At 46.2% G+C, this 25,460-nt stretch overlaps 1 protein-coding gene across 2 annotated transcripts in view; it reads right to left on the reverse strand.

Moving 5' to 3' along the window:
- Tg (thyroglobulin) overlaps positions 1-25,460 on the reverse strand; it is a 178,334-nt gene that overhangs the window by 95,138 nt on the left and 57,736 nt on the right. For both annotated transcript variants that reach the window (XM_041671938.1, XM_041671939.1), the window contains exons 27-35: positions 23,421-23,588; positions 18,083-18,148; positions 17,251-17,331; positions 15,728-15,865; positions 14,494-14,670; positions 12,925-13,036; positions 11,379-11,458; positions 10,144-10,287; positions 2,570-2,635 (exon numbers count right to left, since the gene is read on the reverse strand). In XM_041671938.1, the coding sequence (XP_041527872.1) occupies positions 2,570-2,635; positions 10,144-10,287; positions 11,379-11,458; positions 12,925-13,036; positions 14,494-14,670; positions 15,728-15,865; positions 17,251-17,331; positions 18,083-18,148; positions 23,421-23,588 (1,032 nt within the window). The remainder of the gene's footprint in view (positions 1-2,569; positions 2,636-10,143; positions 10,288-11,378; positions 11,459-12,924; positions 13,037-14,493; positions 14,671-15,727; positions 15,866-17,250; positions 17,332-18,082; positions 18,149-23,420; positions 23,589-25,460) is intronic.

The following is a 25,460-nucleotide window of genomic DNA, read 5'->3' on the forward strand; positions in this document are numbered from 1 at the left end:
CTGGTGCTGATCAAGTGATTTGCAAATGCTTGATATTTCATTTTTTCCCCAGAACAGAAAGTTCAGAACAATGAGGCTCTCACACGTGCACTGTGCACGTGTGTGAGCAAATGCACGTGTTCGCACACACATCCATACAGAGTCACTTGTCTGAATCAGAATCAAACAGTGGTAAGCCAAAGCACTGAAGGTAGAATTGAACCCTGCCTCTAGTCCACATCAAAGGGCTAATCCCAAACTCTGCATTCCAACAGGGAACTCTTAGCACAGACGGACTCTGCTCTGCTTTTAGGTCTGACTCAGTGAAGGCACATTTAAAATTACTGGGACATCAACATTTTTTTGGATGCATCTTCTTGGGGCTATGAACTACATGGAAGAAGATAGTATTCCATTCTCCATTGTTTTCAGAGAGAGAGAAGAGAGAGAGAGAGAGAGAGAGAGAGAGAGAGAGGTCAAGTCTCAATAAAACAAAAGTTAAATACAGACAGAGCAAGCATTATAAACCTTTTCCAGCAATGTTATGGTTTGATTTGTATATCTGTAACTGTATTTGACATTTATATACCAAGCATGGTTTTTATATAAATTAACTATTTTTAATATACTATTTTAGGATGATGAGTATGTGATGTGAAAAAAAAAACAGCCAATTAATTCACATCCAAAAGGATGTAACTAGGAATTTTGAGGGCAATTAGCCAATGTGATCCAAGTCTTAAAATATCACTTTCTCTGGCATAAAATTTCTCCTTGGAGAATTAATTAGCTCAGGAAACAGTTTAGCTGTCATAAGAGGCTCAGGGTATTCATTTTTCCTCAAACTCTCATGACAGTGAAGACTCATAAAATCCAAATATTCCAAACGAGAGAAACATTGGTAGACTTGGGGATAACAGGAAAATCCCACTGTCGACACAGTGCTGTCTTTAACTGTTTGCCCACCACTGGAGTGTGACTGTCATGTAGGACACGAGAGGAAAGAGTAAGCAGATGACCATACAGAAGCCTACATGATGATGCATGCTTTAGAGAGCTCAGCAGCAGTGTGGAAATACACACACACACACAATGCCACAATGGTTAAAAACCAGTGAGGTTTCGCAACCTTACAGTAGAGATAATAGCAGTAGGGCAGGACAAATAGAGCCGCGTAAGACTGGACCCTGCTAGCCAGTGTGTCAGCTAGTTCTTGCTAGGAGGGAGGGGTTTTCTTCTAAAATGGACAAACCAGGCAGCAATGGGATCTATGTGTAACTGAGAAACACAGAGACAAAGGTAACAACAAAGAGTCACAAGAGTTCAAAGTGGTGGCTTCCGGCATGGGAAAGGCAGGGAGAATAGAGGTCATATACATTGTGTGTGTGTGTGTGCACGCACATGCATACATGCATGTGGACCTTAAACAACAAATCTTTTGGGTACTTAGGCTACTCCTAAACCACAAATCTTTTGGGCACTTTGACTACCCCAACCATATTTATATACTACCCCGATACAATTCAAGATAAATTTGGTTCAGACATATATCTGCAGTAAGGACTTGGGTGTCATCAGATCTCTCTAAGCTACACCTCTACCATCTATGACTGCCAATAATGACACCCGTCTCGTGGTACTTCAGGGAACTGGCAACTGATTACATGTGTAGCAGTGATCCAATAGAGGATCCAATAGAGAAAATGACTATACATGTATGCTGTGTGATTTTCAAAGTCATCTGATTTGACTGTGAGAAGCAGGCTAGTGACACAGGCTGACATTTTTATGTTTTGGTGTAGCCTTGGTGTCAAATAACCCCTTCCTAGATGAGCTATGGTCTATCTCCCCAGTTAGAGACATAATGACGGGTATCTCAAACTTCTCAAGCATCATGTCATAGGACAGAAATCAAAAGTATGTGGCACCTGGAACCTAGTATGTGCACCTCATTTCCTAATAGGAAGAAGTGGAAGGAAGCACAGTGCAGAAGACTTAACCAACATTGGCCAGACCCCTTGACCTTACCCCAGAGCACAGGGCAGTCCCAGCCCCCACAGTCCTGAGTTCCTGGGCTATCCCTCAGCCACGTGGAGCATGTTGCAGTAGAACAGAAGGGTGGGCTGCCTCAGTCTTGATTGAACTCTTGGCTATGGGACTAGCTTCAGTGTTTACTGTACTCTCTGTCCAGTGACTGAAAGCCCCAGATGACTTGCCCCAATAAACAACTGGCTTTTCACTTTGGAACCACAACACCCATTCTCCTGACTTTGGGTGGAACTCTGTGAGTCTAGTGTGTACGTCTGTACCTGGGAGGGTGACACATTACTAGACAGGACAAGGAAAACACCAGGTGTAAGCCCCATCTGATTCCATGAGCTGTTATGCATGCACTACTATCATTTATGCCCTTGGAAAGGGCACATGGCTGGAATCCAGCCTATTTAAATGTGTTTTTCCCACAGAAAGAGTCTAATATTCACGAATATAACAGTGTCCCATCTTATAAAGATAGGCCACTGCACAAAGGAAAAGAAGGGAAAGAAGATGATATTTTTCCCAAGAATGGTCACCTAGACAATGAACTTACCCTTCTCCTCGGTGAGGGATGGCAGGGCAGCAGAAGGGCAGAAGCTGGGAGTGCCACTCTGCACAGCTAGAAAGAAGCAGAGGCAGTGTTACAGCCATGGAGACAACAGGAAAGGTCCAGGGCAGTGATGGAAACCGGAGGTCTGTGCAGGTCAGAAGGAGTTGGGGGAGGGGCTCTACATTGACTTCCTCTCTCACGACCCTGGCTCAGGAAGGCTTTACCCGAATTCATGCTACAGTTCGCACCACACAAGGTAAATAGGCCGTAGTAGACTTGAATACTGCCTTACAGCTTCCATCTAGGAGTAGCACCATCCACTGACATGTCATTGCCATTGGCCACACTGCAAATGCCTGCCACTGTTTCCCTGAATCTGACAATGTGGGCAAAGCACCCCATGCCTCAGCTTCTACATCTGTACTATGGAGGTCACACTACCAGTATACTGCTAAGGGGACTGTGGGACTACAGAGGTGACCTAATGTGTAATATTTGCCATAGAACAAGGTACAAAAGTTCAGTAAAGAGCAGTGATAAGTAGCAAGTTACAGGGATGGGGATACCTGAATGCTGGGGAAAGACAGGCCTGGGTTTGAACATAACATATCACAGAGAAGCAGGGCAAAGGGACAGGTCATCTACTTTTGATGCCTGGCCTTGGCGTTTGTACAGTGAAATTGACCCAAGAAGCCAGTGAGAAACACGAACCCTCTAGGTGACACAGAAATGCTAATTAGCCTCCCTTCCTCTCCCTTCACTGAACAAATCCAAATCTTCAAAGCCTCCTCATTCTTTTTCCGTCTAACGACTTAAACAGAATGAAGCTCAGAGCCCCTCTCCCTCACTGGGAGCTATAGGAATCCATGATTATCTACTGAGAGCAGTGACTCCAGGGCCAGAGGTTCCAGAATGAGATTACTGTGACTTTCACTACAATTGTATGATCTTGAGAATTCCCTTATAGGTTCTGTGCTCAGAAGTCAACAGCGTCCTATCTCAGGGTTGTGAGGTTTATAGGGGTTAAAATTACAGCCAGGGAAATACAGTAAGCAGTCAACAAACTTGGGCATGGTCCATTCAGAATATTTTCCCCTCATAATGACACACTCATGTCATTGTCTCTTGTGCCTTGGGTCAGAGTCTATGTCTATGCTGGTTCCAGAAGTCCTGGATGGCTCCCCCGATATTTCCATCTCCCATCTTCTTCCCTTTTGTTAGGTGTGCAAAATACCAGGCTGTGACTCGAATGTTCCCTCCAAAACTCTTGTGGAAGTTGATTTGCTTCTACAACAACCAATAGGTGGGGTTTTGAGTGGTGGTTAGGTCTGTGGGCTCCCACCTTCACAAATAGACAAATGCCTTGGTGGGGGTGAGGCCTGGGGAGGTGTGTATTAACCTCGATATGATCCTATAAGCAGTCCTTTTGTCAAAGATGCTGTCTCCAGTGTACTCTCCTGTCCTCGCCTTGGTTCTCACCATACATTGCCTCTACCCTGTAAAAATGCTAGAAGACCATCTCCAGATGCCAGCACCTTGGTATTGATTGGTCTTTCAGAACTGTGAGAGGCATTTCCTTGTATATTTCCCTGTCTGTGTGTTCTGTGATAACCATACAAACCAAGCTAAGACCCACAGCATCTCAAGGCTCCAGAACCTTCAGTCCTAAGCCTCTTCTCTTCCTTGGTTCCAATTGCCCAGAGCCACTTCTTGCCATCATTTCCAGATATCAATTGCCAAACTTTAATTGACTTTAAAACCACCTCAAGACTAGATAACAACAGGTAACACTGTGTTGAGCCCCACTTCCCAAGGGCCCAACTCTAAGGCCCAATTGTACGCCTGAGACTTGACATTTCCAATAGGTTCCCAGATGCCAACCTCTGAGCTGAGGCTCTGCTCCCACATACTGAAAGCATTATACAGAATGGCTGCAATTGCAAACAACTTCCCTCTGCACTCCTCTGTACCTGGTCATCTGCCAGATTCCAGTCAGTAACCCTGCTTTGTTGTCTCTGGTCTACCAAATGCCTTCCCTTCCCAGAAGATGCTCAGAATAGGGAATCTGAGAGTACAGTCGTTAAGTAACAGCCTGGTGTATGCTGAGGGTGTTTGTTTATTCAAATGTGTGCTCCATTTTGTCTGGGCAGTCTGTTCTAGAAATCCACAGAAAGTTCTGTTTGGATGTGTGAGCTTCTTTTGGAAAGTTAGAGACAGCAGAAATATCTGAACTGAGGACAGGGGATGGAGACAAAGCTCCCAGCAGCCACTTATGCATACTGCTTCCTAGATCTGCCTGCAGCAACAATCTAGAGGCATAACAGGCCATGGATAGCTTGAATATTGATCTCAAGCAGCACAGCAAGCACTCATAACACTGGCATGTAGTAAGATCTGTACATCAGGTCTTTATTCTACTTTCTAGCAGAGGGCTCCTCAGGCCTTTGACATTTCCAGAAGGACAGGAGAACTGAAGAGTATTTTATCTTGCTATCTTCTTCCTAGGACCTGGATCTTGGGACTAAGGATGACAAGCTTCAATGCATCAGTGACTGTGCTTGTAACTGGGGTCCATCATAGCTTCCAGATAGGACTTATTTGCCACGAAGACTAAGCATGTTTAAAGGGTTTAAGCCAATGGTAGGAACACATAGTGCGTGGTAAATGTGAGAGCATTGGTGTGATGGAAGTAAGGATGAAGGATACAGTGACTGCTTTGGAAGTAGCGCCATCTGTGTGGGTCCCAAGAATAACTATGAGAGGTTGCCCATCTCTTCCTAATGTCTCTTTTGTGCCTACAACTTCACCAGGTTTTGAGGGCCCTTGCCTATCAGAAGAGAGGACCCAGAGTTGTGACATTTCAAGAAGACACATTTGACTCTGTGAGCAAAGCCAATTGCTGCCCCACAAGCTCCCATGTGATGCAGTGACATTGTCTTCTCCAAAATGCAAGGGGTACCAGAGCCTGTTCCCACCTATGCAGGGAGTCCTGGGCTCGTGATACTGTGAACCCAAGAGGTCCCTGTGTCCTGATCCTCTGGACACCAAAACTGTTTCCATTCTGGGCCCTGCTGCTGGGGTGGACTAAAGACAAAACTTATTTTTCATTCACAAAGTTGGCCAGGACATCTGCCAACTTATAGATGTGCTAAGATACACCGAACTTTGCATGAACTCAAGGACAGCAGTATCAGGAAGCGGCTCCCACAGGATCATAGACTCCCACGGGATCTATGAGGATCCCCTTTGATACTTCTGTGTTCTTGGTGTGTAACTCCAGCAGTATCAGGAAGCTGCTCCCACAGGATCACACTCCCACGGCATCTATGAGGATCCCCTTTGATACTTCCATGTTCTTGGTGTGTAACTCGTTTTCCCCGGCACTGAAGTTTTGTTCTGTCCTCTGTGAGTGCAGCTAAGGTGAAAAGCAATGGCTAGTGGATCACCCTCTTTGCTGAGGCTGTGAGGGAGGTGTGTGAGGTGAGAATACGCTTCCCTTGTCTCTACCCTCTGCTTCTCTGCCTCCTACTCTTTATCTCAGACTCATTCTTTCCTAAAGTCTTTTTGGAGTGATCCCTGCAAAAGAGCAGTCTTTCCTTCCCATCTAAACTCTGCTACACACACGGCTTCTGCCAGAGGACTCAGCGCAGCAACACCTGTCACATTGCTGTGCTATGATGTGATCTGATCAGAGAAAGCATTTCCTCCACGAGGGACAGGAAAGGAACTCTCCTCACAGAAAGAACACTGATGCTGTATGCAAGCTCAGTCATGTCTACAGATGGCCAGTGCTTAGGAAGGGCTACCTTCCTTCTTCATGGCAGCAAGGCCAAAGTCTCCTACAGCTTCTGTCTGTCAGAGTCCTCCGTGAACATTTTGCCTCTTGTGCAAGGACTGACCAAGAGGAGGTGGTTTGGATAACACCTACCCTTCAGGGCTTTGGCTCAGTGCTGCTGCTGTATGTGGTGCTTTCCCCAGCCCTGGACAGATCCTTCTCGGCTATTGTAGGGCATCTGTTGATCCAAAGACAAGGACTGGAGGAGCATGCCTGTGGTGTCTGCATGTGCAGGGAAACTGCACAGCATGCTTGTGTGTTTGTGTCTACTCGAGAAAGGGGAACTCCATGGAAAATGAGTTTGTAGACACACACAGAGAGAGACTACATTTCAGAAAATATAGCATGAGTCAAAAGATGGTTTGGAGCTGGTCAGTATAGTCGACTGGGAGGAGGACATTTTTCAGTAAGGTTTTTTTTCCCTGTCTAGATCTTGGGAAGCAAGATCCTATGGTCTTAAGACGTCTTCATATCTTTCTGAAGAAAACCACTTAAGGACAAAGTCATTGTCTATCCTGGAGAGCTACACTGTGTCCTGTCAGAGTGTCCGCTGACAGCCAGCCTTCTTCTCTTTGTCCTAAAACACATAAGGGGCCTCACACCAGAACATCCACAGCCATGTATGCAACCAAGGTGATTTGTACCAGAGCCACAGATGGAAGATATGAGGCTGATGCCATTAGAATAAGTTTTCTTTCTTCTCAGTTGCATCCAAACAATGAGAGCAACTGTTTAGCTTAGCTTGCCTGTGTGGATATCTCTGTGCCAATGGATCCAGAAGACATGGGGAGGTGACCCTTGAAGCCAGAAGGAGGACCCATTTAACTTCTACAACAGACATCTGGGGCTCCCAGGAGAACCCATGTCTTATTTGCCAATATTTTGTACAATCAGACTTCCTCTAAGCTGTTCTTGCTGTGCTACAATTGCTCGCACATGTTCACGCTGACCTCTCTGGGCTGTACCTATGAAAAACAGCAACGTTCTGTTCTTCTCCCATTCCTCAATGACCAGCGCAGCACACCAGTACAAATACCCAGTGAAGCTCTGAAGGCTCCAGCTCTAGGGTGGGAATTCCAGCAACAGGGGTTTACCTCCTTGGCAACTGTAGCTCCCTTTAAGACTGGGAGCTCCTGGAGGCCAGGAAACCAGAACCATATACACTCTGCCACATAACACAGGAAATCAGAGGAAAAGGAAATTGGGTCCTAGGCCTGTCAGCTACCTGATGTGTCCCCTTGGTCTCCCTGTACCTCTTGTTTCTTCTCTGAGGGGAATGAGGATATAATGAGAAAGTGCTCGCTCACAAAGTGCCGGCCTCCAGCATCAGATCCTAATGAACAGAGGCCAGGCTGTCACACTAGAGCACTCCTGACAGCACTATTTTCAGTTGAGTGACAGTTCTGATATAAATTTTCATCCTCTGCCATGTAGCTTCTGGTTAGGACTCCTGAGTCCCTACCCAGAGCCACAGAGTGTGTGTTGGAAGACACTAACACTCCGGGCAGTCGGATGAAAAGGAACAGAGCATCTGGGACCTGTTGGAACCAGGAGTTCCTCAGGTTCTTGTCCTTGCCAGCCCCTGTCAAGATGTTGAAACAGCTTGGACTGACTTCCATCACATTCTGAACAAATTGCCGCTTAAGCTGCTTTCTGTCCAACTCTTCCACAGTCAAATGAAAATGGAAAGTGGTATTTTCCAGATGCTGGCGGGGTGAAAAGGTGAGAGGATAGGCAAAAAGGAGGTCCTGAGGTGAGCATGCCTCTGGAGCAGCGTAATACTTGCAGCTGTCCATGGGGTCCTTCAGAACTAATGTATTAGGCAAGCATGCCCTTTTCTTCCCTGGCCCTCAAGATCAAGCCTAGAGACGTCTCTGGAAAAATGTCCCTTGGCATATAAACCCACAGAGGCAATATCATTATACAACTCCCATTTTTCCTAAAAAACAATTCAAGCTGTTGAAAGAAAAATCCAACAGGACAACCTCAAATCAAGACCTAGGACGCAGAAGATAGCATGAGCAAGAAGATGCCTTCCAACCTGGAAATAATTATGTCCATACTAGTTGCTGGGAAGCTGAAGAACATATAGGTGTATGAGTAAGACCAAAGGCATCTTTACTCTGGAAACCAAACTATGTGTCCTTTAGCTCCAACATGGCCTACACTAGAAAGGCCACTCTAGGAGCAGCTGATCTGCTATTGTGTTAGCCTGTTTCAGATCATGGATCAATCGCTTATAAGTTATTAGAATTGTGGAAACCCAGCCAGGAAAGGTGTCTGGAGATTTTAATAACCCACTCACTAGGTAGTCTGCCAGGAATTATTGAAAACGAGACAGGGAAGTTGGGGTCAATACGACCTGGGATTTCAACTTGGTTGGTTCTCAATAGCCACGTAACTGGGCCAGCATCTTCCACTGTCGGCCTCACTTGTTGCATAAGAAAATGGAGGAAGTGATGTCCACTCCACTAAATTCCTATGAGGTGAAATAGCAGGGCTCACACAGACCTAGCATGTGTCTGACACACAGCAGGCACAGGAAAAATGCCAGTTTTCCCTCGCTTCCCAAACTAGGTAGAAAAATGGTGGGTTATGGTGGGAAGAATGTGGAGAGCAAAGTTCCATTTCTCTAAGCCTCCTGTCACATCAGTTATTGCATAACTCTAGTTTCTAGGGAAGTGTCAACAATGGCCAGCACTGTCCAGATTCGCTCACAACTGGAAGTGAGCTACCCATGGGACAGGCTGGGGACATTGATCCCCTTCTCGGGCTCTCTGTTACTTTCTGAAACAATCCTTTCATCGCTGAGACATCTTCATGAGTTTGCTCCTGGGACACAAGCAGAAGGAGAGTCTCTTCTCGTTTCCATGCAGTCACCCACACCATAGACACCCAACACCTAGGCAATAAGGACCTAGAACCTCAGCCACTTGTCTTCCTGACAGAATCTAAGGAGTGGTACAAGTCCTCAAAGACCAGTCTGTCTTGATAGAGGGAGGATGCTAAGTCTCATATGCGTCTAGTTATGTCTAAGCACACACAAAAACACTCGCTCTTTTTTCCTCGATTTCAGATTGTTCTAAAATATCCCTGGAAATGATTCTTAGATGCTTGCCTTTATGAACCACAAAGGGCTCGGACTGGCCTTTCCTGAAATCTTAACTCAAGTGCATAAAAGCATATACAGGCTGTCCCCTTCCTTCCCTGACCTTGCCATGCATTATGTCATCCTGAGTGAGGAAACAGGGGGATCAAGGTAGAGGAGACGACTGTTGACTTTGTTGCCTGTCCAGTAACAGGACCTTAGCCTCCTTTCTTTCCAGTAGCTCTGGATTTGCTGAGGCTGTCACTCAAGCTGTTCCTTCTGCAGTGGGCGTATTTATTGAACATGCTGGGCAGACAGATCCTGAATGTGAAGCTTCTATAGGAAACAAAGATTGCCCTCCTAAAGCAATCAGTCAGGAGTGGCACACTGAAGAACTTGGCTATAGACACTGGCTAATTATACCTATGGAACCTGGTCTGCTTCCATCTGTCCTGAGACCTAACTGGTCACCTTTCCTTTAGGTTAATAAACAGTCCCCAGGGCATTTCTTTTCTTCTTAAAGTAAATAGAATCAGTTTCTGCTATTGGCACCCAGTGAATTCTGACTAATCTTCCTGAACCTAAGATGTCATTCTAAGGCAGGATTGGGACACAGCCTACAAAAGGTACAACTGCCAGGAGCAGGTTACTCACCAGGCTTCTGGTACCACCCAAAGGGATAGGTGTAGACTTCAGTGTCTTCAGAGCCACAGTCCAAAATGCGCCAGGTTCCTCCATTCTCCTCGCTGCATGTTTGAATCCCCATGCTGTTCAGAGTTAGGCAGGTCACTTCTCCTCCTGGTGGAGAAGCCAGGAGTTTAGGAGAGTGAGCCAGGGAGAAAGATGAACTGAACAGGAGGGATTCTGCAAGCCATCGCTGTTTGAGCTTTTGCTCTGTATTCCAGGCATGGACTTGGCCATTCCTACAGATTCAGCTCCTCTATCTAAGAGTCATAGCCTCAGAGTCCAGGAATGGAGGTAGCTACTCATAACAGAATACCTTCCAATCATATATAAGAGGTGAACCAGATCTATGGGTATCATTTCACTATGTCTGGGGAGGGAAACAATGGTGTGGGATTCTCCTCTGTTTGCTGTGAATACCATTGGTTAATAAAGAAACTGTCTTGAGTCTATAGCAGAGCAGAACAGAACTTAGATGGGGACAACTAAATGCTGGGAGAAGGAAGGTGGAGTTAAGGAGAAGCCATGGAGACACTGTCAGAGACAGATGTGCTAAAACTTAGCTGGTGGGCCACGACCTTATGGTGATGCACAGATTAATGGAGATGGGTTAAATTAATATGTAAGAGTTAGCTATTAAAAAGCTAGAGCTAATGGGCCAGTAGTGATTTAAATAATATGATTTCTGTGTGATTATTTGGGGTCTGAGCTGCCAAGCAGCTGGAACGACCAAGCGGCCTCATTACAACAAAACAATGTGTGTTACTATTTACAGAAAGGGATGCCAAGGCCTGGAGAGATTAGAAGAGAACTCTCTAGAATCATAGCATCAGTAAGTGGCTGAATGAGTGTTCAATATAGATCATGTGATGTATCTAAAGTTCAGTCAACCATGATCCCTGGACAGAGCTCTGAAAATAGCTCAGAAGACACATAAGTGAAGTATGGAAACAAGGAGGGACATTTTCTGGGATCAGATGGACATATTTGTATATGAAGGGATAGATTAGGGACCAGGGCCACCACACTGCTAATTTCATACTGATGAGCTGCCTGCTTCACCCAGCCCTATTTCCTTACTGTAATGAGGTTCACTCATCCTTCTTGTCTTGAGGAGATAGCAGAGACCATGTAGGATTATAAGTGTGTTTCTGCACTGATGTGATATGCCAGAGGGCGGGGGATGCCTCCTTTATCACCCTCACCTTGCAACTGGGAGACGTTTAGAAAACCAAAGCCAGTGCAGCATGTGTCCCTGTCACAGAGCCGCTCACACTCGAAGAACCTAGAGTCAGAAGAGAAGGCAAGTATGAAGACTCCCATGGGCACCCATGACATACTGTGTAGAATGAATGGAATAATTCGAACCTTGGGGATCAGATTTCTCTGTAAGCACATAAAGTCTGGGCGCTTTGGCCAACACTAGCTTTCTAGATTTCTGCAAACAAAGCCCCACTCTTTTCTTCAGATCCTCTGTGTATTTACTCGCACGTTCGAGCCCTTTCCAAGACCATTCTCGTTTACCGTGCAGCTTCACAGCAAAGGGGCTCTAGCACTTCAGTGATCTGGAGTCCAGTTCTAAGATTTCTTGCCTTGATCTCATGTCTTGATCTGATCTCTTGCTCCTAACTCCTGGGAGCTTGATTAACTACTTGGCCGTTTCTGGTATGAAAATCCTGCCTCATTCTTGCTGTTCTTTCCTGAATCCAAGTCTTAATCCCAGTGTTGAAGTTTGTATCTTCCGGGCAGCTTCTCCAGTGCAGGCTACATTTCCACCCAGAAGTTGGTCAGGCATCTCTCTGGCTTTCTTTGCTCTAGATTCCTGCCCAGCTATTGACCTGCCTACATTTGCTTCCCTTTCTTTTTGAAAACCTGTACTATGACCTCAAGCTCTACTGCACCAGTTCCTGTCCCAGTCCCTGGCTCAGCATAGTGATGTCCAATAAAGAGCTATCTTATTTCTATCCCCTTTCCCAGTATGGTGACATCTAGCTTCTATCCCTTCTTCTAGTAAGGTGATGTCCAGTTGGACCTTAAGACAAAGCATCTGGTGTCATCTTTTGAGCTCCATTCTCAGAAATCACTTTTAAATGCCAGCAACATGATGCAATTCCCTAATTCAACAGCACTTCACAGATTAGCAGTTCACGGATCAGTGACTACAGAAATACAAAAGACTCTCTGGAGATTTTCCTTAAAATTCTGATTCTTGAGTCCCATCCCAGGACCTCAAAATGAGGCAATCCAAGGAAGGTCCAGGGATGTGGTTAGGCAATGGCACACTTGGAGATTCTGAAGAATGAGGTCCCATGTTGGGTAGCAAGAGTAAATTCATCTTCAGTTATAACGGCCAACAAAAAAGCCAAAGAAGGAACACCAGCATAGGTTGTAGTGGTCATAAGTAAGGCATTCTTCTAAGCTAAGGTCCTGTTAAAGATTCAGCTTGCTTTCCAGATTCTGAGAACAGCCCTGAAAATCTCTGAAGCACAAGTTTATTACCATCTTGATCACTTTTATTAACTGACAATATAGCTTAGTGCATCTGATCTCCCTCAACAGACTGCAGGCTCAGAGCCAAATGTGTGTTTGTCATCTCTTCCCATCAAGGACTTCTATTCTGGTCATCTCCTATACCCTTGGCTTTGGGTTGGATCATTGTTATGATTCTGCCTTTAAGAGCTGAGACGCCACCTACTCATGGAAGCCAAGGAATCTGAATAATAAGCATTGAGGTAGAACTTGGCCACTTACCCATTGGAAATGGATTTTCCAGACATAGGGATTTTGTCTCTGATGGAAATCCCTGTGAGCTTTTGGAATGGCAGGCGAGAATAAAAGTTCTTCACTCGGTCGTTCAGCACAACTTCACAGAGGGAAAAGAAATAAAATGCATTATGCTTTCGCAAATATGGAGACAATGAGTAAAAACCAGACTGAACTTCCAGGAAGGTGGCACATGAAACTAATAAATTTGCTCCCAAATCTCACGAGAATAAGACTCATAAGATTCTGTTTGTATGGTTGGTTTTTGAGATGGGGTCTTGTGTACCTAAGCTAACCTTGAATTCAATATGTAGTCAAGGGTGTCTTTGAACTTCTGATCCTCCTGCCTCCACCTCTCAAGTCCCAAGATTACAAATATGAATTACTAGTAAGCACTTGGAATGGAACCCAGAGCTTCTTGCAAGGGACTCCTGAAAAGGCATGAGCCCATGGGGAAATGAGAATTAGAGAGATGGAACAATCTCAGGGTCTAGGAAGCCTGTGGAGGACCTTGGCTCCAGAGACTAGGAAGGCAGGTTCTGCTCCCCTGTGTGAAGTAGCAAGAAGGGAGCATGTGTGCCTCCAGAGACCCTGCATCTCTAGGCAACTGATAGTCTAAGTGCCCTTACCACAAGAGCAAAGATTGAAAATTTATTTCTAGAAGGATCAGAAGAGAGGGTCCCTTTGTGTCCTCTGATAGAAGATACATAAACCTCACAGAGCATGATTTAGGCTTCACAGAGACCCGAGATTCTCCCACCTTGCTAATGTGTATATTCAGGCAAAGTACTGTAAGATTTCTCGGAAAAAGGGCCTAGGAGTACTAACAAAAGGATCCTACCAAAAACAACTGGATCAGATTATACTAAGGAGAAACCAACACCCAAGAAGCTCCCACCAAATAGAGCTGATTCAAGCTTTGTGGCCTCTGATGTTTGAGGGGAAGCCAAGGGCCCCCAGATATGTGAAGGTCCTTGACAAAGAAAGTGGAAAAACAAGCTACCAGGGAAATAGGGTGAAAAATGACATCACCACCATGATGGCAAAATGACACTATCAATGTCCTTGAAAAGGGAGAACAACTTTGGCATTATAAAAGCCACTGTCTCTGAGATCTCTGTATCACACAGTTGCATGAAATCCTGGTGCAAGTCTATCAGTAGTGGCTCCGCCTGAGGTCAGACCCCAGAGCAGAACTCTCTGAGGTGTCAGCCTGATGCCTTTCTCAATGGCTTCATAGCTCTGAAGAACCATGGATAATCTTATGTATTTATATATACATATATTAGTTTTTGAGATTATAATTACACCATTTCTCCCTTCCTTTTCCTCCTTCTAATCCCATCCATGCATCCCTTCTTGCTCTATTTTAAAAAATTCATGGTCTCTTTTTTCTTTAATGGTTTATGTGTGTCTGTGTTTATGTATGTGTGTGTGTATGTGTGCGTGTGTGAAGAATAATACTCTTAAAGAGAAAAGAAATTAATCTCACTGTTTCTTAATCTGCAGAGTGGTGGTCTTATCAGACACTCAGCTCATGAACATCACTGTGCTTACCTTTCTTCCGGAAGAGGGCCTTTGGTTGGTGGGGCAGAATCTGGCTACAATTCTTGGCATTAGATTCCAAGATGTCGTCACAGACCTGGGCTTCTGGGTAGAGGTAGCAGGTGAAATACAAAGGTGTGGTCTCCGTTATGTCTGCAAGTTGACAGAAAGCAGGCTCCTGGGCACACCCTAAAGGCAAGAAGGCAGTTGGTGTTTAGTCCATGCAAAGCCTTGAGTGGACAGACTCGTCTGGGGAATCTTTCAGAGCAGAGTGCACTGGTTTACTTTCTATTGCTGTGGTAAACACCACAACCACAAGCGGCCTGGGGAGGAAAGGATTTGTTTTACCTTATAGCTTACTGTCTACCTTGAAAGGAACTCAAGGCAAGCTGATGCAAGACCACGGAGGGGTGCTGCTTACTGGCTTATTCTCCATGCCTTGATCAGCCTGTTTTCTTACACAACGAGGGACCACCTTCCCAGAGATTGCACCACCCACAATGGGCTAGGTTCTCCCACATCTATCACCAATCAAGAAAATGTCCCATAGACTAACTTTCCAGCCAATCTGATGGAGGCATTTTCTTAATTGAGGCTTTCTTTTCTTAGTTGACCCTAACTTGTGTCAAGTTGGCAAAATACTAGCACACCCATGATAGTCATGACGTCTTAACAAAAACACTGGGGAATCTATGAAATGGGGAAATAAGTGATGTGGCTTGTGTACAGGTGATCAAGTTAAATGAGAGGTCAGAAACAAAGTCAGCAATACGGGAGTCAACAGGATGAAAACTCAGTGGCTTTACCCATGGTCTCCCGGAAGCACTAAGAGTGAGCAGACCAGAGACCGAGGTCTTTGTATGTGAACACTCTGTTCTTCTGCATATGTCATTCTTGCCAAAGATACATATGAACCAGTTTAAGTAAAGGGTTGTGACTCATTCTGCTTGGCTTTCATCCACAAAGTCAAATGGAAGTCCTAGAGCATAATGAATGTTCAACATTGGATGAACAGATAGATGGACAAATGGATAAATGGATGGACAGACGGACGGATGGATGATAGGTTCTGGTTGCTGAGCAGACACTGCCTTCACTGTGAGCATCTTAAAGGCTGGAAACAACTCCCATCTCTATGCTAAGAAAGTAGTGACCGCTGAGTTATGCCAGTGAATTTGAACTTATCTACATCTTAGGGGTTGTTGAACCAGGGTCTGGAAGAAGGTTTCAGTCTAAGGATACTCACGAAAAAGGCACCATGAGTTTGCCTGCTCTGCTGAAAACAGGTGTGTGAAAAGCCAGTACTGCTGGCGGGGCAATGAGTGGTTTGCCCTGACAATGACCTGGGCAGTGTCCACAGGGAGGAAAAGTTCTGTTGTCAACGCTGAAAAAGAAGGAGAAGGTCAGCTTCCTTTACCTTTATCTCTCCAGTATGCATGAGGCAGAAAGAAGCAGGCTTAGGGGACAGATCAGGAGATACAAAATGACAGTGTGGATCTGGACAGACAAACGGGAGTTCAGAAGGTCCTAGGAAATCATAAAAATCACACACTTGTGAAACCCAGAATTCTGGTTTGGAAGAAACCTTAGGAGCCCCTTGGTCTACCTTTCTACCCAATGCAGGGCTTTCCCCTGGGATTCCAGTTCATGCCTGGGTAGCTTCATGTGACATAGCTGAGCCAATCACAGCGGCCACATCACCAGATTCTTTGGTCTGAAAATTTCAGCCAGCCACACTACAGTTTGTTGCATCCTGTTGGAACTCAGTCCCTGAATCCAGTGCACAGTGGGCAGGTCGTCCTGCATGGGTGGGCTAGGAAAGCAAGCTGGCTTCCTTCTCACTCTCTTGAGCCTTTTGACACCTTCTCCCATGGTACTGCCCAGTGGAAGGCACTCACCAGAGGTAGCTTTCCAGTGCCGGGTTTGCCAGCCTTCAGAGTATTCATTACATAGTACCTAGTCTAGAATGTTATTACCGCAGAAGTGAGTAGGCTAAGACACCCTCCTTCTGCTCTCAGACTTCCCCTCCATCTCTTTTGACTTCTCTCTTTCTCCATTCCTCATGGACCTTAGTGCCACCTTATAGTAAAACTATAGGTTTTGGGGGCAAGCTGTTCTCACACTTCCCCAGGCACAACCACAATCCCTGTCTGGATGAACTCGTCCCCTGCCTGCCATGACCCCTTACAGACTGTTCATTTCGAGTGGGTTGACATTTTCTGACACATAGTAACATTTTTTTCTAGGCCTACAGGATTGAGATGCTGGGATCCTGAAAATGCTCTGTTAAATTCTGCCCATTAAGCAGGCAATTGCTCCTGCTATAGCTCTTGTGTTTGTTCCTGTTTCTGAAGCATTGAGAATGGGCAATGAAGCTTCCTTACATTCTGTTCTTACTGCACACTTCAGGAGTCTCTGTATTTGTGAGGGAATAATTAGATCAGGGGCAGAATTTGGTGTTTTGTAAGGCTCTCAGTGGTTCTCAACCTGTGGGTCACAACCCCCTTGGGTCACATATCAGATATTTACATTACACTCATAACAGTAGCAAAATTACATTTATGAAGTAGCAACAAAAATAATTTTATGGTTGGGGGTCACCACAACATGAGGAATTTTATTAAAGGAATGCAGCATTAAGAAGATTGAGAACCACTGCTCCAAGGCTTCAGAATGGAGTAAAAATAAGAGGCCCATTCATTGATTAGACCTTGAATGCCATTATCTTGTCGGCAGGAGCCAACTGTATGAACTCTTTAGAGGCAATACCTGCTTCTGCTGGAGGGTCTAACCTCGGCGCCACGTCCTTTCCACATGCCATGGATTCAGGCCGGGACCCCATATCAGACTCTAGGAAGAAGAAAATAAGACCCCTGGTAATGATGAGGCAGCCACATAGCAATCGTCACATCCCACAACCAGGAACTCAGTACGAGGCAGGCGCAGATCCAGCCACTCAGGTGAGCAGGTTTGGTCCTGCACCTAACACTGGCCAATCTTTCAGGGCTAGAACTAGACTGCTTGTGACACTGTAACTATTAACCTTTACCCTTTAAAGATGCTCATATATGCTCACAACACCCTTGAAGGGGATGAAGAAGGTTCACATGCATCCTCTGAGAAATGAGACTCAGTGAGGGAGAAGAACTCATCCCAAGACTCTTAGAGGGTCAGCAGGAAAGGCAGGATTTAAAAAGTTTAATTAAACCCCATAGCAACAATCACCTAGGTCACATTCAATCACCCTGAGCCCCAGGAAGCAGAGGCTCATGGGGCCAAGTTCCCTGGGGAAATGCTTCCTGAGGTTTACAACAGCCCACTCTGCTGATAAAGGCAGCCTGTAGTCGTGAACTCCATGTCCCCAGAACCAAGCATTTCCTGCCTTCCCCATCTTTTGGAGGCTTTTCACATGCCATTCTTTTAGCCTGTGTGTCTCCTCTGATGAGGAATGGGAGCCCTTCTGCTCCATAGAGAGCAAGCCCATAGAACATAGGTCTGCATTTTACTTCCACTGGGAGCAGAATACCTTGTGGATTCAAACTGGGACCAAACTCAGGAAGCGACTGTCCTGTCACCCCTGATTCCCCACCTTGGAGCTCACCTTTCCAGAGGTACACCTGCTGGAAGCTGATAGAGGTTTCTTGAGTGCCTTCCAAGAGCGGCAGACCTGCAGAAGATTGCCATTTATAAGCCTTGCTGGTGCTTGCTCTCACTGGTCACCCACCTTTACAATTGCCTCATCACCCCCTCTCCCCAAGATTTTCCTGGCTTGACTCTGTTCTCTACACAGGATCCCTCAAAGCTTCATGGAGTGCCATCCCAGCACCTGGTCAGACTTCAGGAATCCAGCGCAGGGCACCAGACAGACTAATGTGGGAGGGTCACAAGCCTACAACACAGGAGCAAGACTCAAGCAGTTAAAGGGTGGTTTAAAGAAAACAAAGTATTTACGAGGTCCCATTGTGGGTATTTTCTGACATCAAACTGCTGAGATTCTGACCTCCTTAAGGAAGCTGGATCAGCAGGGTGGGTCATAAGGACATGTGCTCCCAAGGCTTGTGTTCTCAGTTTGATCCGCACATCCCATATGGTAGAAGGAGAGAACTAACCCAGTCAAGTTGTCCTCTTCTGACCTTACATACACATGGTGGCATGTGTGCTCATGCAATATACACATGTATGCACACACACATGCACACACATACACACCAAATACACAAATTAATAAATGTAAAAATTAACTGGGCCTGGCAACTGAATGATGGCAATACTCTACAGAAGTTATCTCTTAGATCCTACACATGGGATACATATTCAATCATTGGCAACTTTTTTTATTTAGTTTTGTTGTTAATGTTACTAATTATTCTTTAATTTTTTATTGGCATATATTCATTATATATAGTTATGGGCTTTATAAAGACATTTTCAATGATGTTTATCATCTATGTTGTCTTGACAATGCCTCATATCCTCTCCTTTTCCCCATTCCTCTCCTGTTACCACTCCAGCTAGTCCCCTCTCTTTTCTAGGAAGTTCTCCTTCCCTGGTGCCACACCAGATAAAGCTAGAGTTCTCACACCCTCTTGGTGGTAAGTGTTCCTCTTTTTCCCCTGCTCAGTCTCAGGCACAGAGCACTCTCATCTGGCACACACCCCTAATAGTTTGAGGGAGAAACTTCCCATGTACACCTGCCATGGGGTCAAATTGTACCAAATCATCTCTTGGTTCTCTGTGGGTTGATGGTGGGCATGTTTATTTATGTATTTATTCTGGTTGTGGGGAACAGAAATCAGCTGTAGATGGGTTAAGTGATCCTAGAACCTAGCTAGTTCCTAGCTGCTGAGCAAAAGGGTTCTACTTGAGCATTGCAAAGTCCTACCAATCTAAGAAGCCAAAGTGCAGGTCTGTGCTGCTGTGGGACAATGGTCTTTTATCCTGTCACTTGTATTATTTTTAATAAAATGCTAATTGGCCAGTAGCCAGGCAGAAAGTAGAGGCAGAGCAATGGCAACCAGGCAGGAAGTAGAGGTGTGGCAATGGGAAGAGGGAAGTTTCAGTCTGCAATAGTGATCCAGTCATAGAGGAAGCAAGATGTGACTGCCTCACAGAAAAAGATACCAAGCCACGTAGCTAACATAGACAAGAATTATGGGCTAATATAAGTTATAAAGAAGCCTGAGCTAATGGGTTAATCAGTTTATAACTAATATAGACCTCTGTTTGAGTCTTTGAGACTTAACGACTGCAGGACTAGGCAGGACAGAAACCTCGGTCAACACTGCTTTAGAAATGCCCACGCCCATCTGTTTAGCTAGCTGGGGAGCTTCTTGGCCTTGGCAATGGAAACCTTTGCAGCCTTTGCACCCAGTACCTGGCCTGCTGCCTCCCATGTGCCTGGGGGGTTTTGGTTATGAGGGATACACCAGAGGGCTGTGGTGGTAACATGTGAAGACCACTACCAACTTATGGCTGGCCACCCCATTTCTTCTTGATCCCTCTGCTCCTTTTGCAGTGGCCTTTTAATATCTTCCCTTTGCCATCTTTGAAGCAGAGCTTGCTGTGAACTGGCATTCAGACGGAGTCCAGGAGAGAGGCTTTGCAGTGGCATCTGAGCAGAGGAATTCCCAGTTATCACAGATGCCAAAGAATCTGCTGCTGTAACCACAGATGACTTGAAAGCATTTTCTGCTTTCGGGAAATCACATGTGGACCTCGGGAGTAGAAAGTGGCCCTAGAGGGCATGGTGGGGAGTTTGCACAACAACTTGGAGGTTCAAAGGTTGAGCCATAGTGAGCATTAATGAGCAGGACAACACACTCAGTTCTGAAGTATACTATCTGGGTCAGGTTTGCCTGGGCAGGAGATCCAAAGGATCTGGAAGGCAATCACGCAAAGCAGATTTCGGTGAGCTTCCCGCCTGAAGGTCATGCATTTTACTGAGCTGCTGTTTCCTACAACTGGGAGCCTAGCCGTATTAGCTTTCCAATACAGATCTAAGCCTGCCTGACCCACAACCAGGTCTCTGCTGGACTCAACTCTGGGACATCGACACCTAGCCAAGAAACAGAAGCAATCCACCTTAGTGAGGGTTGCTCTGGGGTACAGGTAAACGACCAGAGAGTGGGACCTTAGAAAACAAAGCTGTTTTTTGCTGTCTGTACAGCATGCTGGCACGTCGTTCCATTACGTAAAGTGTTCAGACTTCACAGAGGGTCACCCTGAGGCTCAGGGTAGCTAAGTGCTTGAAGAAGGTCACAGAACTTTGGAGGGAGAATATGGGGCTCAACTACAGGAATTTGGAATGCAAACAATTCATGCAGCTCCTTGCCTCTGTGTGCCTCCTGCCATGCCTTTTAACTCTCTGAGCAGTCCCCAGGACCATCATTGCAATTCTCTTTCAGACTTGGAAAGACTGTGACCTGGGCAGGCCCAGCATGGAACAGGCACTCACAATGGGGTTTGGTTCATGGATCTGCTAACTCTGCAATTCAGCTGGCCTCTGTGAAATTGTGGAATGAGAGAAAGGGGTTGGCCCTCGGTGAACTTTGATGAAGACAGAGTTTGTTTGTTTCTGTTTGAGAAGGTGCTTTATTAAAAGGGACGTCAGGGCAGCCTGAGGTATGACCCTAGGATTATAAACCAAAGGTTGTCTTATACATTTGATCAGAATAAATAGGAAATAAGAAAGCCCTAGAATGAACACACACACACACACACACACACACACACACACACACACACACTGCATTGAAAACGCCAAAGGTGGGCTGGAGAGATTTCTCAGTTGATAAATCACTTGCGTCACAAATGTGATGACCTGAATCCAATCCTTAAAACCCATTTAATAAACTAGGAAAATACTTGCAGTTGCAGTGATAGTGAGGTGTCATCGAGAAAAGGGCAGATTCCTGGAACTGTCCAGTTAGCCTAGCCTCAGTAAGACCCCAGAGACCCTGTCTCAAACAAAAATGAAAGGCACCTAAGGATTGACAGCCAAGGTGTTTGTCCTCTGATTCTCTCTCTCTCTCTCTCTCTCTCTCTCTCTCTCTCTCTCTCACACACACACACACACACACACACACACGCACACACACAAAGGCCCTTCCTCCATTGTCACCCCTCCGAGTGGAGGCGAGTCCAGGGCGCATTCCTGGCTCCTTGGGCACGCACCAAGCACATGTCCTGGTTAAGCAGTCCACTGACTTACGGCTGCCAGCTCATCACATGTCTTTCCTGAAATGCCTGTTCTCACCCTGGGCACCTCTCAGAGTAATGATGAGCATCTGTGAAGCAGGCATCCCGCAAATAAGACATTGGATTCTGTTTACCCCAAAAGAAGTGAGTTAGGCTCTCTGGAAGGCTGCCAGATTTCAATGTGTATCTCCAGGCTTTGGTTGTGTGTGCCAACTGGACTTCCTAGGTGTTTTCTACACTGGATTTTATGCTCTATGTCATGAGTCCAAGAATTATTGAGGCATACGTGATTCTCCAAAGAGCAACATACATGCTATATATTGGCCTTGGTATCAGCATGAGTTAAAAAAAAAAAGACACAACATTGTCCAAAGCTCTCCCTATGTGCCTGCCGCTATTGGAGTGGCTAAGACACCCGGAGCCCATTTCAGGCAAAACTTCCCTAGGGGGGTTTCCTAACTCCCATGTCCCTGCTTCCCCTTAGCGGTAAGATGGCCATGACCACAACAGCGGTGCCTTTCTTGAACCACTGTGCATGTGCAGGTCTCAGTCTTGCTACTGTCTGACCTAACACTACAATGAACTATTTTGTTTCCAGGATACTCCTAGCCTATGCTCCAACCTAGCAGGCAACAGGTTTACACATTATCAGAACTGCTTCTCAGAAAACAAATTCCTTAGCCTCTTTGGCATGGGGCCCTGAGACTTTGCATGTCTAACCAGTTCTGGGTGACACTGGCCCTGCTGTGCCTAACCCTGTGAACAGCACTGGCCTAGCCAGGGCCAGTTTAGGACTGCAAACGAAACCTTTTTCTCTCTCCTGGGCCTGCTAAGAGGGGCAGCCAGGCAAGAAAGCAGAAAGGCTGTCTGACTGGCCCAGGGAGACCTCGGAAACCCACCAGCCACCCCTGTGGATTGAGGCCAGCCTGCTGTCTCTAACGCTTACAGAAAAGTAGGAAGAGCTTATGGGAGAAGGGAACATTCCAGGCTCATCTGTTCTTTCTGCTCACTGCTTATCCTCACCTGTAACACGTCTGCCCCCGTGCTCCTGTGATTAGACTGGCAGGGCATTAGGTGTAACACTGAGGCTCTGAACCTCCCAGGGAAAATGCCCAGGGTATCTCACTATAGTCTTCCACCCTTACTTAGCTTCAGATACTTTACATGAGACTTAGCAACACCTCCCACTAGTGAAACACTATTTCCCGTCTTTTGGCTTCTAGTTTCCCCGTGTGGTTTGTTTATGCACCAGACGAGTGTATCCGGACTTTCACAGGCCTTGCCTTTCATTCTTATTCTGCCCTGCTTCTGCCACCTGCAGGAAATGAACACACTCGTCCCAAGCAGGGCAAGACCGGCAGCAGCAGGCCTGGCCCTAGTTGGCGCAGGACTGACTAGCTAGCAGCCAGGCATGCTAGATTCATGAGGTGTCTTGGCCCCAGCTAGCCTTCAGCTTTGTGAGCTGAATCAACTAAACGTTTTGCTGGGATAGCACTAAACTCAGCCAGCAATTTTCTGTGCAATATCATGGGTGCCTTTCCCTTTTTATAAATGGAGACTACTCATTCTGGAGAAGAGAGGTCAGCATGAGGAGGATGTACCTGTGTCCTGGGAGATTTATAGCTGAGGAGGGGTATGGGGTCTCAGGATGCAGAACTGTACCTCAGAAGTTAGCAGAGGCCCCGCTGGTGAGAAGAGGAACTTGGAAATATGACGAAAAGGGGAAAAAAGTAGAGGCTTACCCTGCAGGAACTCTTGGCCTCCCAGACTCAAGGCCATCCGGCGGCTGCCCTGGTCATATGTCACTCCGGGACATGTACCATTGGCCTGAGTATCAACGGCATCCCTCCAGTCATTGATGTGGCAAACCAGAATGTCAGGAGAGCTGAGAAGTCCACAGATAGTGGGCCCTGTCAGAGAGGAGAGGCCAGTGTGAAGGAAACCCCTGGGGCCCGGCATAGCTTTCCTGTTTTCTGAGAGCCGGGACAATTCCCGAGGATGGGAGAGGGACACTGGGGTACTGGAGTCTGTTTTCAAATCCCGTTCTGAAGATGGCCTCAGAGGTCCTTATGTGGCACTGATACACGACACAGGGAGAGTGTACCAGCTGTGGACTTCATCGTCTGGTCACACGGGGGGTGAGGTACTACTGGAGAGTCAGTGTTCACAAGAAGCACACAAAAGAATCTGGTGTAGAGCCAGATTCAAGAGTCACTGACCTCATTGGATACCCTAATTTCACAGAGGGGGACACTGAGACACCACAAAAGGAGAAGCAGTTTTTTTTTTCTAGTGTCTGAGCAATAGTGAAAGAGTGGAGGCAGCCGAAGCCCCACTAAGGAGCAGACTGGGTTGGAGAGAGAGAGAGAGAGAGAGAGAGAGAGAGAGAGAGAGAGAATGAGAATATGCAGGCAGAGGCTGGTGCTCTTGTTCTCTGACCCCCAGTTCAGAAGGAAATCAAACAGCTTCCTCTACTAGCACTACATGTCCCTGTGTTACTCATGTTCCTGTGTGCTAGGGACCTGTTACTTGCTGGTCACACCCTCCAGCTCCAGTGACACTTGAACCTCAGGTCATGGGAGCCCCCAAGTCCCTCTTCCCAGTATCCCCCACTTAAATCAATGCAGGCTTCAAGCATCATGAATCGTCACTAACTGCTTTCTATTGAAAACACAGCCATTCACTGGGAGCTGGAGGTAAGAAGCCAGAGGAGGTAGGAGGTGGCTGGCAGCTTTCGTGAGGGGCAGCTAGGAGGGGAGAGGGAAAGGAGGGATTTAAAAGAAAGCTAAATGACTTTGCAGGCTGTGGTGGAGGATGTAGCGGGATTCTGTTTCCAGACCTCAGCAGGTCTAGCCAAAGCCCTCTAAATTAAAACTTCCAACCACCCACAGGACCGGATGAGTCTGGAAAGACAGCCAGGTGGTTTAGGCAGGACCCAAGGGCCCAGTTTCTGGCACTGCATTTGTGGGTAGGGGTAGGTAAGATGTTGGGTTCAGGGTAATTCACAGCTCACTAATTAGACTTGGAGGGAACAGCCAGCAGGCTGCCAACCACTGTGTCGTGGAAAACAGGGCTTGGAAGGCTCACTGCTCCACAGAACAAAATGATCCTTCATATATGATCCTAGGGAAAATGAAGTCAGTGTTTCCACATGGAATAATCACGTGGTCTGGTGAGTAACACAGCATCTGGAGAAATGGTGGTGCCCACAGAAGACATGTTTATCTCAAGGAGGCAACCTGGCTTTGAAGGCAGACTTTCCAAATGGGTGTGCAGGAAGACATGTGTTGATACCCACATCGGGGGCACTGAATGGTTTGCCCATCTAAACACTAACGTGAACCCACATTGTATAATTGTAGGTCTAAGGCCAGGACAGTTAGGAATGAAGTTGTTCTAACCATCTTTTCAACAAAACAGTCTCGTTCCGGGCCTGAGAAAGCAGCTTCCTTAGTAAAGCGCTTGCTTTGCATGCATAAAGGCCAGGGGTCAGTCCCTGGTACCATAAGCATTACATGCCTAATGGAGCATGCCTGTAACACCAGCACTAAAGACGTGGGAAGAGGAAGGTCACAAGTTCAAAGTCATCCTTGGCTACCTAGAAAAATTTGAACTTGGGATAATCAAGACCCTGTTCCAATGAAAATGACAAAACCAACCAGTTTCATTCTTACCACTACTGACCAGAAGGAACTCAGCTGGGCACCTTCCAATGGATGTTTCCTGGAGCTGAAGCAGCATGAGGGACCGTCAAGGCTCCCTGCATGCCCTACCCTCCCTCG

Source organism: Microtus oregoni, unplaced genomic scaffold (assembly GCF_018167655.1).
Source record: "Microtus oregoni isolate MIOR12 unplaced genomic scaffold, Mior012 000022F_ref0000154, whole genome shotgun sequence".
In the NCBI taxonomy this organism is placed as follows: domain Eukaryota; kingdom Metazoa; phylum Chordata; class Mammalia; order Rodentia; family Cricetidae; genus Microtus; species Microtus oregoni.